The 15,672-nt window shown below is 39.0% G+C and overlaps 2 protein-coding genes across 2 annotated transcripts; one reads left to right on the top strand and one right to left on the bottom strand.

Moving 5' to 3' along the window:
- The first annotated feature begins 2,519 nt into the window (after positions 1–2,519).
- On the top strand, positions 2,520–3,981 carry LOC133797324 (uncharacterized). Its single transcript, XM_062235196.1, has 3 exons — positions 2,520–2,748; positions 3,118–3,239; positions 3,380–3,981. The coding sequence occupies exons 1-3, from the start codon at positions 2,625–2,627 to the stop codon at positions 3,701–3,703; spliced, it is 570 nt and encodes a 189-aa protein (XP_062091180.1). The 5' UTR covers positions 2,520–2,624; the 3' UTR covers positions 3,704–3,981.
- A 214-nt stretch (positions 3,982–4,195) lies between these two features.
- LOC133797323 (sm-like protein LSM1B) lies at positions 4,196–6,460 on the bottom strand. The gene is made up of 5 exons (XM_062235195.1): positions 6,152–6,460; positions 5,343–5,411; positions 5,140–5,255; positions 4,993–5,055; positions 4,196–4,781 (listed from the first exon to the last, which is right to left on the bottom strand). The coding sequence occupies exons 1-5, from the start codon at positions 6,264–6,266 to the stop codon at positions 4,704–4,706; spliced, it is 441 nt and encodes a 146-aa protein (XP_062091179.1). The 5' UTR covers positions 6,267–6,460; the 3' UTR covers positions 4,196–4,703.
- Between the last annotated feature and the right edge of the window lie 9,212 nt (positions 6,461–15,672).

Genomic DNA, 15,672 nt, shown 5'->3' with positions numbered 1-15,672 from the left:
ATCAGCCAAATCGAGGTCCCTTCTCCAGTGCTCTGTCACCTGTATTTATAGGCTCACAGGAGCACTGGGCTTGGGCCGGGCTGACCCGAGTCCAACAAGGATATAAATACCACTGACTTCTCTATCAGAAGCCCAATACAAAGGATAAAAATATAAAAGACAAAGAATGATTAGAGCCCACTAGGGCAGCCCAAGGCTTATCTATCACCCGACAAAATGGGGCTTTTGGTCTGGGCATTTCGAGTTACGAGGCAAATTCAGGGGACAAGATCAGTCAGTGTAGTGGCGGCACAGGTCTCAACCAGTGGCGTGCAATCCCGAGGTGGCCTTTTTCGCAGGTGAAAAGTGGGGACAACTCCCACGCGTCATGGGGCGGAGTTAGGGTCACGGATGCTTTATCCTGCCAACCCTGAGGACTTGACCCGGGTTCTTTTACCTCTGTCCCTCTTCGTTTACCGTAGGCCCGGATTTTTCACATAGGGCCCAGATCATCTACATAGGGCCCGGGTCGTTTACAAGGCTCCGATACCGTTTGCATACATTTCGACCGTAACCCCAAACAACTGTACGTCTCCGGGATGATCGTCCCGGATCATCCTTCCTGGACACCGTCCGGGTTTGAACCCACACTTGGGTCGTCGATGTCGGTCATTCCCTGCCAAACGGGCCTGGACTGGGCCCAACCTCAATTGCCCAGTTAGTGAGCCTGGACCACCGTCCCGGGCCCAAGGCAGGAAATGGGGATAACAAATATAATAACACAGTTGTTAGGCAAAATAATTTTTTTTTTGTTTTGAATTGTTAGTTTGATGAATTATTTATAATTTTAGTTAAATTTTTTTTGACCAAAATCAAGTTTATGGTTCTATTTGAATCATTTTACAAAATAGATGATCCAAAAAGTCATTTATCAAAATACAATGTCCAAACAGGTAATTGGACAAAACACATGATCAAAAAATATATAAAAAAAGTCTTTGATAGTGGTATAGTTGTAATAAATTTAAAACTTTATGACTTATTATTTTGTTAAGATGTGCCTTGTTTAAAAGATGACACGTGTCATCAAATTAAATAGAAAATGTAACAAAAAGTGGGCTAGAGATCTATTCAATATATGTAGGTTTTATTTATCTATTTATTTATTAATTTTTTTGACTTTGGGAAGGGATTTGAAAATATAATAGCATATGCCGACTAGAAAAGAAAAGCCTACGACGTAGGGCTGAGCATAAAATCTGAAAAACCGAGTACACCGACCTTCTGAACGCTGAAAAAACCAAAACCAATTAAACCGAACATCGAAAAAATCGTTAACGGCGTAAACCGCCACTGTTCGGCCGATTTGAAAAATTCGTGTGGACTGACTGATTTGAACCGAAACCGACCGAAATTATAAATATATATAGGTTATGTTATGCTTATGGATTTTTAATTATGTTTTCAAACTTTCAAATTTGTGAATTTAACTATGTTCTATGTATTTATGTTTAAAAAAAGTACAAAAATGGATTCCAACAATCCAAATTTTTTAGTTTTTTTTAACTAAAACTTTCTAAAAAATTATGGATTTTTTTTTGTTTTTAAAAAATGAAACCAACCAAACCGCGGTCCAAAATGGTCAATTTTTTTCTTTAATTGGATTGGTCGGTTAGTTTTTGGATCACACCAATCCGGACCGAAAACCGAATTATGAATTTAATAATATGAAAAAACCATACAAACCGACCGATGCTCAACCCTATTACGACGAGTGAAGTTTTATTTTACTCCATTCATGGCTTGACATTTATTATCTTCTTAAGATCTCTTCTATATAAACAAAATGTGTATTTAAGAGTTTTTCTTGGTTTTAACAATTTAATTAGTTAATCTTACATAGTATTTCAAATATTTAACCAAATATATTTTTAAAATTAATTAAAAATAAATACTTATTGATTATATTAATATAAATTATAATATTATAAAATATCATTATTATATTAAATATTTAATATAAAACTAGATATTTATTAATTATATTAATATAAATTCAAATTTGACAAAATATCATTATTATAATAATATATAATACAAGACTATATATTTATTAATTATATTAATATAAATTCAAATCTTATAAAATATATTATAATAATATAATATATAGTTTTTATTTTTATTTAAAAAGAAAGCATGATATTTTTTTAACACTTAATCTAACTTATATAAATATGTTCATATTAAATAATAATAAATATTATAAATATATTATATGTAAGTGTCGTGTGTATACAAACAATATAATTGTTTAACTATATAAAAAATTAGAATAATATTTCTCTTTAATCAAGAATAAACTGATTATTTATTAATGTATGATTTTAATAATATCACAAATATTTTATAACTAATTTGTGATCTAAAATATTATTATTATTATAAAAAATGTTTTAGTTAATTTTTTTTAAATATATTTATATCCTTTTATATAATATTATTTATTTAAAATTTATATAACTTTAGTCGCAGTTATAGTACAGGAAGACATCAAAGCATTGAAAACGAAAAAGAGAAGGCAGAGTGTGTTAGGTTAAACGAGACGAGGGCGAAGATTTGAGCGAGTGATAGAGAGAATATCCATGGCTACTGCTTCAGAGATTGTGGCGAAATTGAATCTGAATCCACACCCAGAAGGTGGATTCTACTTCGAAACTTTCAGAGACACTTCTGTCATGCTCTCCAAGTCTCAACTTCCACCCCAATGTTAGTCTCTCTTTCTTATATTCATCTTTACCATCTAACTAAATCGTTTTGATTTCATTCCGACGACTTCTTATGTGGGTGTTCATGGTTTTGGCTTTTTTCTTAAGTTATTCATTTGATCTGCTTTTGAATTGGGCTTTTGTTATGTATCGTTTTCTATTATGATGCTAAATGCTGTAGACTTACGTTGGAGAATCATATAATCCTTTTGCCGCAATCTTATTAAGTTTAGTCTTTTGTTTTTCAAGCCCGGAACGAAGGCACTGGTTCCTAATTAATTAAACTGATATCTTGTTTGTTAATCTTTTCTTTTCTTAGTACCATAAACTTGTTAACTTGCTAACTTGCTACTATCTTAATAATCTATAGACAAGGTAGAGCGTGCTGTGAATACATGCATTTACTTCTTATTGCCATCTGGGAATGTGTCAAACCTTCATCGAATCCCATGTGCAGAAACCTGGCATTTCTACTTGGGAGAGCCTCTTACGGTAAAATGACATACTTGCTTATCCATGATTTACAGCTAAGCATTCGAAAGAGAATTCATCACCTTATTATGTAATTTTTTTACTTGATGCCCATTTGAAAAATCTGAACTTCTTTGACACCCATGATGATTTGGTTTCAGATAGTGGAGTTGAATGAGGAAAATGGAGAGTTCAAATTAACCTGTCTTGGACCAGATTTGATAGGAGATAATCAGCAACCTCAGTATACAGTGCCTCCTAATGTGTGGTTTGGTGCATTTCCAACTAAAGACATAAGCATTGGTACCGATGGATTGCTGCTCAAAGCTGCTGCAAGGGATGGCGAGAGCCACTACTCTCTTGTGGGCTGCACCTGCGCACCTGCCTTCCAGTTTCAGGATTTCGAGCTGGCCAAACGTTCCGAGCTTGTGGCACGCTTTCCCAATAGCGAGCCTCTCATTTCTTTGCTTACCTTTCCTGAATGAACTGATGCTTTTCTTTATCTAGGAATCCACCAACGCCTGATATGTTGGGTTGTAATTTGGGTGATGGTATGCTGCCTTAGTGGTATATCTTAAGGAGTAATACCCATCTGAACTATCCTACCAATATAATAATATAAACATATGAATATATATATATATATATATTAATCAATTGTTGTGGCAAGTGAGTTGTTGTACTTTTATCAGTTTCATCTCATCTTGTACTTTTAAACTTCTGTACTGAAATAATAACATACTGCGAGTTTAATCGGATGATACATCATCTCTTTTGTTTGCTTATGAAATTAGACCATAACGTTTATCTTTCTCGAGGAAAAAGGCTCAAGAAAAACACCATTTCCCGAGTAGAGTACTTGAAGTTGATATTTTGATTTAGTACACATTAATTAGGTGGATTTGATTACCGGTCTAATGAAATTAAGGGAGACCAGTTCATAAAGTGCAAATGAAAACAATTCAGCTAGAGCTTAATTCTTGAGACCAGAAAGGGATCTATCCATTTAGCATCTTGTCATCTCCATAGAAATATAACCCAGATCACAAGACACAAGTGAGGTTTACTTGAATCTGCCCTCAAAAAATCAGGCTACACAATAGTAATATCTTCTTTCGAGAGCAATTCTGGGTATGGTGCCAGAAGGTTCGACCATCCCACAACCATTATGGTGGACAATTCAAATAAAGAAAAACAAATTATAAAAAAAAAAGAGGGGACAATGCATTTAGACCCAATTACATTAATGGCATGTATCAAGTAAAAAATAACATGCAATAGAGGAAAAATATACCACAAACAATGACCTCCAAGAGGTACACAATTTGCATATTTTTCCCTGACATCTGTAAATGGAGCCCTCAGTGCTGCTGCAACTTTCTTCTGAAATTCCTCTTCTTGAGACGAAATTGATCTGCTTAGTCCCAGACTCTTACTGATCATTTCACTTATATATGAAAGATATAATAGGAGCCCATAACAGGTTTAATCAAAATCAAGAAACTCCATTCTCTTTCTCATGGTACCCTTGAGATCACTGGCATCCTTCTCTGCTTTCTGAGCCTGATCCAAGAGGAACAAAATATTGCACTTAAAATTATAACTATAGAGGCAAGAAAGACTGCTCAACTACTAGTTAACCTTTTCATAACCTAAAAGAACACATTCTATGAATATGGATGGGCAAAGACAAACTCAAGATCCATCCAAGGAGGGTGGACCGAACTCTCCTTTGTCATTTAAACTTAAATGAACTCTGAGAAGTGAGTCTTACCCTTTTTATCTCTTCTACTGAGACTCGAGTCATATGTGGGGGAAGCTCCTCCCTATCCAAGTCCTGTGAATAGGATAGTAACTTAGCTATTGACAGTTTAAAGTTTCTAAAGCTGATAAAAAAGCAAGTAGGATAAAATGTCCATACCAGCTCTCCAATCAACACCACATTTTCGCCTCGAATTACATATAGACCTAGTGGAATGTCACAGTAAAGATCACCAACAATAGCTCGTTCACAGGCACCTTCAAGAATAACATTAGCTGTCCATGGAGAAGAACACTCAAATCAGCCAATAAGTAAATAAATAACAAAGAAAGAAAGCATGTTATGTGGGAAGAATACATTACCAAACTGATCAAAAGATCTCAGTAAACCCAAAAGCTTTCTCCCATCTCGCAACAATACAAGAAGCTTTTCTGCAAGAAGAAAAACAATACTGTCATAACTCTAAAATCTTGTCGTTAAGCAATCTAAAAGACTAAGATCTATTAGTTTACTGTTCACATACAACTCTAGGCATAACTAAGCAGCAATCTGGGAATGGAGTCATGAGGAGTTACTGATACCAGATACTTCTAATTTTATCAATTTGATTGTTTTGGAGGTTGTATCTGAGGCATTAAAAACCAGGAGTGCAAACACCAAAAAGGTCCTGCCACTAAACATATTGCCCTTTCAACGTGTTTTACCCTTCATCATGATACAATTACATACATACATACATACATACATATATATGTTATAAATTCAAATATTTCCTCTTTTTAAGGATTTCCTCTTTTTAAGGATTAAAAAATTGAAAATTCTGGGCAACCTAATAAACTAGAATTTTGACATTCAATCAGTGCAGAAACACCAGATAAATTTTTTTGTAATCAACCAATAAGTGGCATAACTTCATCTTATCTGCTATAGGGTTTAATTAATTCATTATAATTTCTGCTAGAAAGAGATAGCCTGTAAATCTAACATCTTAATAACCATTCCAAAGCAATCGTACCAAAAAATAAATAAATTAAAACACACCATTTTTTTGTGTCTGTTTTGAAAAGTACCCTTTTGCCTTGTTTGTAGTCTAAAACCAATCTCACCTAACTCACAGATCAATTACACGAACAAACAAATGGGTTGAGAGACAAAGAGAGAAAGAGCGTACTATCAAGATAGCTTGCGAGCGAAGTGGAAAGGAAAATATCGTCGGAGGCAGCCCAAGACATGGATGGCGATAAAATCCTGCTATTTGGGTATTGAGAAAAGCCACCAAAAACCATCCAAAACCACCTCCAATGGCATAAGCATTGGCTTCCCCCCCACTAGCCAAAATTCTGCTACAATCCAAAGAAAAAAAAAGGGAAACACGAAAGCGAAGACTCAGATTGAGGCTTGTTATTTGCTCAACAATATTTATTGCACTTTTGTTTTTAAAATTACCCCCAAAAAAAAAGTAATATATAATGATATAAATCATCAGCTCTTTCTGAGTGTGTTGTGTAACGATGACATTTGTAAAACCTAAATGGAGGCCTTGGGTCCCACGTAGCCAACCTTTGACTTATTTTAGAGAAAGTAATGTAGTGTAGTAACGGGTTAGAAGAGGATTGCATACTTAAGTAAGGTCTCCAACGCCACGTCCCATAACACTTTAGGATCAACTACTAATATTTTATAATATTTATTAAATTTATATATAAGATCTAATATTTAATTACATTAATAATTATAGGTCATTTTCTTTTTTTTTGTAATATTCAACATTAATGATATTTCTTAACAATTCTTGAGTTAGAATAGAGTTATAATGTGTGGTTTATTTTTGAGTTTGCTTTGTACTTATTTTCCTTGTCCAAGTTTCTACCACTCTTCTCTCACATTATTTCTTTTTTTTTTTTTTTTATAAAAAAATGTTAAAATCATTAGCTAATATTAATTTACTTAATATATATATATATATATATATTTATCTCCATGCGGAATTTTAGTAATTGATTGGGAATTCCATTTTTTTTTTTACTTTTATCTACTTAGTTGTCTCATACTAATTTAATGATATATTGATCATATCACATGTTGGTGACTCATGCTGTACTGTAGAGGTTACCAGGCCACTGACACGGGGACGGTTCATTCATCCGCTCTATAATTGTGGATGAATAATTGATTTTGTGTGTGTAGGAAAAATATAAAAGTGGGATCGTTTGGTTTCTAGAGTCGACATTTTGTTTTTTTAATTATATATTATTTATTTATATTTTTACTTACACTAGTTTGAAGAGTGTCAACTTTATCATTAACCGTTCTGTTAAAACTAACTTATTTTTCTAAAAATATTCTATTAAGCACAACAATTTCTGTTAGACATTTATTATAGGAATGGGTTCAATGGAGATTGTATTTTACATTAAATTTTAGGCCCTTAGATCAAACCAAATCCAAAGGCTAAGATTAAACATAAGTTAAAAAGGAAAAAAACAAAATCTAAAGAATTCATTGTCAAATTGTTTTTAAATAAAAAATTATTAAAAAATACAAATCTAAACTAAAACCTAGTACTATACCCAATAAAAAATCGAAACAATCGAACTTTTTTTCTTCTTCTTCCATTTCTTCTTCTTTCAAGTATGGTGGCCATGGGATCTGAAGCCAAAGAACTCGCAGGAGATGGAGGTGGTAACCTTGGGTGAGTTGCAGCTAGGCTGAGGTTCAAGATCTAAAGCTTGAGTCGTCAGGCTAGCTGAGTTGCAACAGATCTGGGCTTGACGGTGACCGACAGACTTCGACAAGGGAATCGATGACTTCCATGGCTGCAAAGCTTCAATGGATATGAGTTTTCCAATCGTAATCTTATTCTTCCCTATGCGGCTTGACAGAGCTTCATATATGAGGCTAGAATAATCGGACGGCCATGGATGTTTTGTAGGTGAAGTCGGGGTTGTGATGGCAAGATGTGAAGTTATAGCTTCAAACGAAATCTGGCCGACGATATTTTTTGCAGGTCAAGATTTGGCCGGAGCTTCAGACAAGACTCGGATGCTGTGATGGTGAGAGGTGAAGTCAGAGTTTTAAAACTGAAGCTAAAGTCATTTGATGGGATCTGGTCAGTGGAGTGGGGCGACAGATCCAGTGGGTTAGGGACGATGAGTAAGTGAACCCATGACCTATGGGTTGGAGATAACAATTGTAATGCCCCAAAATCCCTAATGTGGTTTAATGACGGGATTAGTAGGCCGGGAGGGCCATAATTGATTTATTATGCCATTAAATTATTATATGCTATTTATGTGAATTATATTATAATATGATGTTAAATGCATGCATATGAGTCCACATTTCATCACATGGGTATTTTGGTAATTTGGCCCATTGAGGGCGTAATTGTAAATTTGTATGCATGTGGGTGATTTATTGTTGATGCCACATTATAATGTGGATTTGTTCGAGCTATTCGGCATGAGACGATATTTGAGTGCAAATTAGCGGTTGAGCCATAACGGGATTAAGTTTGGGGCTTGGAGTGAGTCTCGGGGTAATTTGGTGACTAGAGTGTTGCCGAGAATTAAAGGGTAATGAGATATGAATTATTGGTATTTTAGAATATCGAGAATAACGGGAATTGGAAGGTGTTAATGATGATTAACGAAATAGGTGGGAAATGACGGTTTTACCCTTGGGAGCCTTTAGAAGACTTTAATTAACCTAGGGGAAAAATAGTCTTTTCACCCCTAAGATATATATCAACCATTTGGGTTGTAGAAGCCTACCAAAGCAGAGCACTCTTCTCCTTCATCCGATCATCATTCCTCCTCCTTTTCTTTTTCAATTTTTGAACCCCAATTTGAAGAACCAAGCTAGGAAATCAAAGTTTGGAGCTTAGAACTTTAGTTCATCCATTGAAGAGGACTCAAATCCAGCTTGAGGTAAGAATTCATCCATGAAACTTTAGTTATACTCTGTTTTTCTAATGGTTTTCAGTTGAGAAATTTGAAGTGATTAGTTGGGAATCAATGGAAGTTCTTGATGAAGTTTGCTTGGGTTTTTTATGAGGTTGGGGTATGGATGAAGTTTTGGGGTTAAATGGTATGTTTGAATGATGTTTGGGGTTGGTTTGAAAGCATGGTTTTCAGGGGAAAAATCTGGATTCCAGGTCGAGCTGCAGCCCTGTTCTTGGGCGTTGCAGCTTAAGTTGTGCGAAGGAGAAGATGGTGCTGCTGGCCTATTAGAGCTGCGGCGCCAGTTGGGAGCGTTGCGGTGCTAATGCTGTCATGAAGGGCTTTGGTCCCCTGAATTGAGGGGGGGCTATGGCTCAAGGGCTTGGGGTCGCGACTCAAAATGGGAATTTGGCCAAAATGGGTTTTAAATGATAAAAACTCGAACCTAAGGGCTCGGGATCAAACTACTACCCGATTTAGTAGAATTCGACATCCCGGAGGTTAGGGCTTGGTCCATGAACCTTTAATTTCTTATTTTATTAATGAGATTTCATATTTGGTTATGACTAGGTGACTGCTAAGGAACTAAAAGACAGATCGTTCTCAATGGTCGTTCTTTTACTAATTCTCGCTCGAACCCGAGGTAAGAAAACTACACCCCATATGTGACATGCATGGTTATTATTGAGGCATGTTGAGTGTTTAAATGTGGACATGGATTGCATATCAAATGCTTAACGAATCTTGCTTACTTGTGAATGTGTAACACCCTAAGTTGCTAATAAGGTTTAAGACCTTGAATAAGTGAATTAACATGATAATATATGAATTTAAATGAATATGTGATTAGAATGCATGTTTAGGTAGTATAAATATGCATGTGAGCCCCATTTGCAAGATAGGGGTAAATTGGTAATTTTAGCCTGTTGAGGGCATAAATGTGATAATTATATTGTGTGATTTGTACCACGTGGATGTGGTGGTATTAATGTGATGCACGTACCGAGACGGTCCTAGAGAGCTAGATAACTCAAAAGTCACAACGGGATTTTATACCCGGCTCGGGAGGAGCCCAGGGGTGTTTTGGGGATTTTATACTCGGCTCGGGAGGAGCCCACTATCCGAACCCTGCTCCGGTTACCCCAACTGTATTTTATGCATGCATTATGTACTGTTTGAATTTTCTTGCTGGGCTTCGGCTCACGGGTGCTCTGTGTTGCAGGTAAGGGCAAAGAGAAAGTCAACCAGCCATGAGTACGGAGAGCGTGGGGGCGGCGCATACATGTTCGGTTTACCCGATTGTCTTGATTGGGGACATTTTTTAGAAATGGCTGTATAAACCCTAATTTTGATGGTTAATTACTTATAATCTTGCTTTGAGTTGTAAATGTTTTATAAACTGAGTTATGGGATCCCGAATGTTAAACTCTCGAACTTTTAATGAAATAGAGTACTTTTAAAAGATTACAACCTAGAATTTTCACTTAATCACACTTTTGTTTTTAAAACCTCGTTTATCGAGTTGATTGCACATTTTAACCTCACTTAGTAACGGCTCTAAGGTAGTAGGGCGTTACAACTTGGTATCAGAGCGAGCCAAGGTTTATTGGTTCTGGAGATTGACCGAACATGTACGCACACTGCCATTGAAAAGCTCGACTCAGGGTTGATTGGTATGGTTGATTATTATGTTTGAATATGTGCTTGGTTGACCTATTTGCATGCTTAGTTTATAAAGAGCATGTTAAGTGAAATAACATATGCATGATGCCAGGGCAAGGCCCGTTATGTGTTATATGCTATTTGTATTATATTTGGATTGTGGATTCTAGTTGATTGGTGTGAATGGGAGGTGGGATTGGATTTTGTTATCATGCCTGATGAGCGGTGTCACTGATTGCAGGCATATAGTTGAGATGCCTCGGCAATCGTCCAGACTCCGCGGCAATCAGGCCGAGGATGAAAATCAGGGTCAGGACCCTCCACCTGCCCCACATAATTGGCAGCAGATAATGGACGAAATGGAGGCTAGACTACAGAGAACGGAGGAAGAACTCCGCCAGATGAGACAACAGGCCCCTCCGCAGGTTGCAGTGTTGCCGATACAGCAGAATGTGCCGCCAGTGCCGGTTCAGCCTGTGACTGAGAACAGGTGGGAACCCTTGTACGAAAGGTTCAGGAAGCAACAACCTCCTACCTTTGAGGGTGGGTGGGACCCACTGCGGGCAGAGCAGTGGATGAACATGATTTCTTTGATCTTGGACTTTATGGGGGTTGAAGGAGATGAAAGGATAGCTTGTGCTAGTTATATGTTCAGGGACGATGCCAGCATCTGGTGGGATGTGGTGAGACAGTGGAGGAATGTGGCAGTCATGACATGGGAAGAATTCAAGAGTGTCTTCAATGAGAAATACTACAGCATAGCAGTTCGAGCTGCGAAGGTTGATGAGTTTATCAACCTAACACAGAACAGGTTATTAGTTACAGAGTATGCTTTGAGGTTTGACAGACTGGCGAAGTTTGCGCCAGACCTAGTGCCGACAGATGCGGCCAAGAGAGACAGATTTATACGGGGATTGAATGTGATGATCGCCCGTGATGTGAATATTACATTGGTTCCAGAGACTACTACATATGCACAAGCAGTGGATAAGGCCCTTACTGCTGAGAGGGCTGAGGGTCAGATATGGAAGGACAGCGCCGTTAGGCACGATGCCAGGAGGACGGTACCTCCTTTTGTTGGGTCTAGTCGGGGCAGTGGCCCCAGTGAGCAGAAAAGAAGGGCTCCAGAATCATTTACTCCTCCTAGTTCTGATAGGAGAGTGCGGGGTTTTGTTGGTGGCCGTCAGGGCAGTGGTGACAACTGGAGGAATTTTCCAGTGTGTCCTCGATGTAGGCGACGACATCAGGGTGAATGCCGGATTAGGGCATGTTTTGTCTGTGGGAATGCCAACCATTTAAAGAAATACTGCCCACAAGTTAAGAAGGAAGAGCCAAAGCAGGGAGACAGTCCTGCTCCCGCCAGGGTATTCGCTTTGACTCAGACTGAGGCAGAGGCTAGTCCCTCAGTTGTGACAGATTAGATCTCTAGCGGTGGTTCTTTGTATACTGCATTGATTGATTCAGGGGCTACCCACTCATTTGTATCTGCTAGGGTGATAGATCAGCTTTGTAGACCTAGTATTGTGTATGTTAGGAATTTTCAGACTTTGTTGCCAACAAGAGAACTGGTAGTCTCTAGGAGATGGGTTAGAGCATTACCAGTAGAGATAGATGGTAGGGAACTGTTTGTTGATTTGGTTGAATTAGATATGGATGATTTTGATATGATACTAGGAATGGATTGGTTAATGAGATATGGAGCAACGATTGATTGCAAGCGGCATATGGTGACTTTCGAACCGCAAGGTGAGGTGCCTTGTGTATTTGTGGGGACGGTGAATGGACCGCGAGTGCCTATGATTTCAGCACTGAAGGCTAGAGACCTGATGCAGGAAGGCTGCATAGGATTCCTGGCGAGTGTTGTAGATACTTCTAAGGTGGTGACAGTGGGACCGAGTGAAACCAGATTGGTATGTGAGTTCCCAGACTTATTTCCAGCGGACTTGCCAGGGTTGCCGCCACAGCGGGAGATTGAGTTTGTCATAGAGTTGGCACCAGGGGTGGAGCCAGTTTCTAGGACTCCCTACAAAATGGCCCCAACAGAGTTAAAAGAACTGAAGATTCAGTTATAGGAGCTATTGGATTTGGGGTTCATCAGACCGAGTTTCTCGCCGTGGGGTGCTCCAGTGCTATTTGTTAAGAAGAAGGATGGGTCGCTTAGAATGTGCATTGATTACAGGGAATTGAATAAGCTGACCATTAAGAACAAGTATCCACTGTCTAGGATTGATGATCTGTTTGATCAGCTTCAGGGAAGTACGGTATTTTCAAAGATCGATCTTCGGTCAGGCTATCATTAGTTGAGAATTAAGGAGGAGGACATACCGAAGACAGCTTTCCGGACAAGGTATGGGCATTATGAATTTCTGGTTATGTCATTTGGATTAACCAATGCCCCAGTAGCTTTCATGGATATGATGAATATAATCTTTAAGGACTACCTAGATAAGTTTGTAATTGTGTTCATCGACGATATACTAGTATACTCCCGGTCAGAGACAGAGCATGAGCATCATCTGCGCCTGGTATTGCAACGGTTGAGAGAGCATAAGCTGTATGCTAAGTTTAGCAAGTGCGAGTTCCGGTTACCGCAAGTTACATTCTTGGGCCATATCGTTAGTAAGGAGGGGATAATGGTTGACCCAAGTAAGATAGAGGCAGTGAAAGATTGGCCTAGACTGAGCAGTGTTCCTGAAGTCAGAAGTTTTCTTGGTTTAGCAGGGTACTATCGACAGTTTGTGGAGGGATTCTCCAGCATTGCTACTCCACTGACAGAGTTGACAAGAAAGAAGACTAAGTATGTGTGGACAGATCGGTGTGAGAATAGCTTTAAGGAGCTAAAGCGGTGATTGATTACTGCACCGGTGTTGAGCCTGCCGACAGATAATGAGAAGTTTGTGGTCTACTGTGACGCTTCTAGACAGGGTTTGGGATGTGTGTTGATGGAAGCTGGGAAGGTAATAGCTTATGCATCAAGGCAGATAAAGGAGTACGAGCAGAGATATCCCACGCATGACCTGGAGTTGGCTGTAGTGGTATTCACGCTTAAGGTGTGGAGGCATTATCTGTACGGTGAAAAGTGCGAGATATACACTGTTCACAAGAGTTTAAAGTATTTCTTTACCCAGAAATATCTGAATATGCGCCAGAGGAGGTGGCTAGAGTTGGTAAAGGATTACGATTGTGACATTTTATATCATCCTGGAAAAGCTAATGTTGTGATTGATACGTTGAGCCGGAAGGGCCCAGGTCAGTTATATAGTTCAAGACAGATATCAGATAGACTGGCTGAGGAGATGGCCAGGGAAGGTATTGAGTTAGTGGTTGGTAGGTTAGCCAACATAACTCTCCAGTCCACGCTCCTTGAGAGGATTAAGGAAGCACAGGGAAAGGATCCCCAGTTAGTTGAGCGTAGGGAGAATGTCCTAGCTGGAACGATTAAGGACTTCTCCATTTCGGAGATGGGCCTATTGAGGTACAAAGGACGAATTTGTGTTTCGATTGATCCAGATATTCGACGAGAGATTCTAGATGAGGCTCACACCACTCCCTACTCTTTACACCCGGGTACTACAAAAATGTACCAAGACTTAAAAGTTTAATATTGGTGGTCAGGCATGAAGAGGGATGTAGTGGAATATGTGGCAAGGTGCCTAATTTGTCAACAGATTAAGGCTGAACATCAGAGGCCAGCAGGGTTGTTGCAGCCTCTAGGAATTCCTGAGTGGAAATGGGAGGATATTGCGATGGACTTTGTGGTTGGATTACCGAAGACCGTGGGTTAGCATGATTCGATGTGGGTGATTGTAGACAGGTATACTAAGTCTGCCCACTTTTTACCTGTGAGAACAACTTATACTGTGGAGCAGTATGCTGAGCTTTATGTGAAGGAAATTGTCCGACTTCATGGGGCTCCGAGGTCGATAGTATCCGACAGAGACCCCACCTTTACCTCCAAGTTTTGGGAGAGCCTGCAGAAGGCAATGGGCACACAGCTACGGTTCAGTACCGCTTACCATCCTCAGACAGATGGGCAGACTGAGAGGACAATTCAGATACTAGAAGAAATGCTTCGAGCCTGTGTGTTAGATTTTGGGGGATCTTGGAGTAATTATCTCCCATTGATTGAGTTCTCGTACAACAATAGTTATCAAGCGACTATCGGAGTGGCTCTGTATGAGATGCTGTATGGAAGAAAGTGCAGGTCACCGATACACTGGAGTGAGACAGGTGAGAGAAGATATCTAGGTCCTGAGATGGTTCAGAGGACCAATGAGGCAATTGAAAAGATTAGAGCTCGTATGCTCGCCTCCCAGAGTCGTCAGAAGAGTTTTTCGGATCTGAGACGGAGGAATGTGGAGTTTCAGGTCGGCGATCATGTATTTCTCAGGGTTTCAACCCTGAGAGGGGTGAAACGATTTGGTGTTCGGGGCAAGCTGAGTCCCAGGTTTGTTGGCCCCTTTGAGGTTCTGGAACGAGTTGGTGAGGTAGCTTACAGGTTAGCGATGCCTCCAGCTCTATCAGGGGTTCACAATGTGTTTCATGTGTCTATGCTCCGGAAATATGTATCAGATACCACCCATGTGTTGAGCATTGAGAATTTGGAGTTGGATCAGGATTTATCATACAAGGAGAAGCTTGTTCAGATCCTTGACAGGAAGGACAAAGTCTTGCGAAGCAAGACCATCGCCTTGGTTAAAGTGCTGTGGAGGAACAGCAAGGTTGAAGAGGCGACGTGGGAGCTTGAGTCCGATATGCGGGAGCGGCATCCCGAGTTGTTCAGGTAATTTCGGGGACGAAATTCTTGTAAGGAGGGGATAATTGTAACACCCTAAGTTGCTAATAAGGTTTAGGACCTTGATTAGCGTGCCTGGAGGGCAATAATTGAATTAATATGATAATATATGAATTTAAATGAATATGTGATTATAATGCATGTTTAGGTAGTATAAATATGCATGTGAGCCCCATTTGCAAGATAGGGGTAAATTGGTGATTTTAGCCTGTTGATGGCATAAATGTGATAATTATATTGTGTGATTTGTACCACGTGGATGTGGTGGTATTAATGTGATGCACGTGCCGAGAC

This window comes from Humulus lupulus, chromosome 8 (genome assembly GCF_963169125.1).
Source record: "Humulus lupulus chromosome 8, drHumLupu1.1, whole genome shotgun sequence".
In the NCBI taxonomy this organism is placed as follows: Eukaryota; Viridiplantae; Streptophyta; class Magnoliopsida; order Rosales; family Cannabaceae; genus Humulus; species Humulus lupulus.
This window is presented reverse-complemented; position numbering and strand designations above follow the sequence as displayed.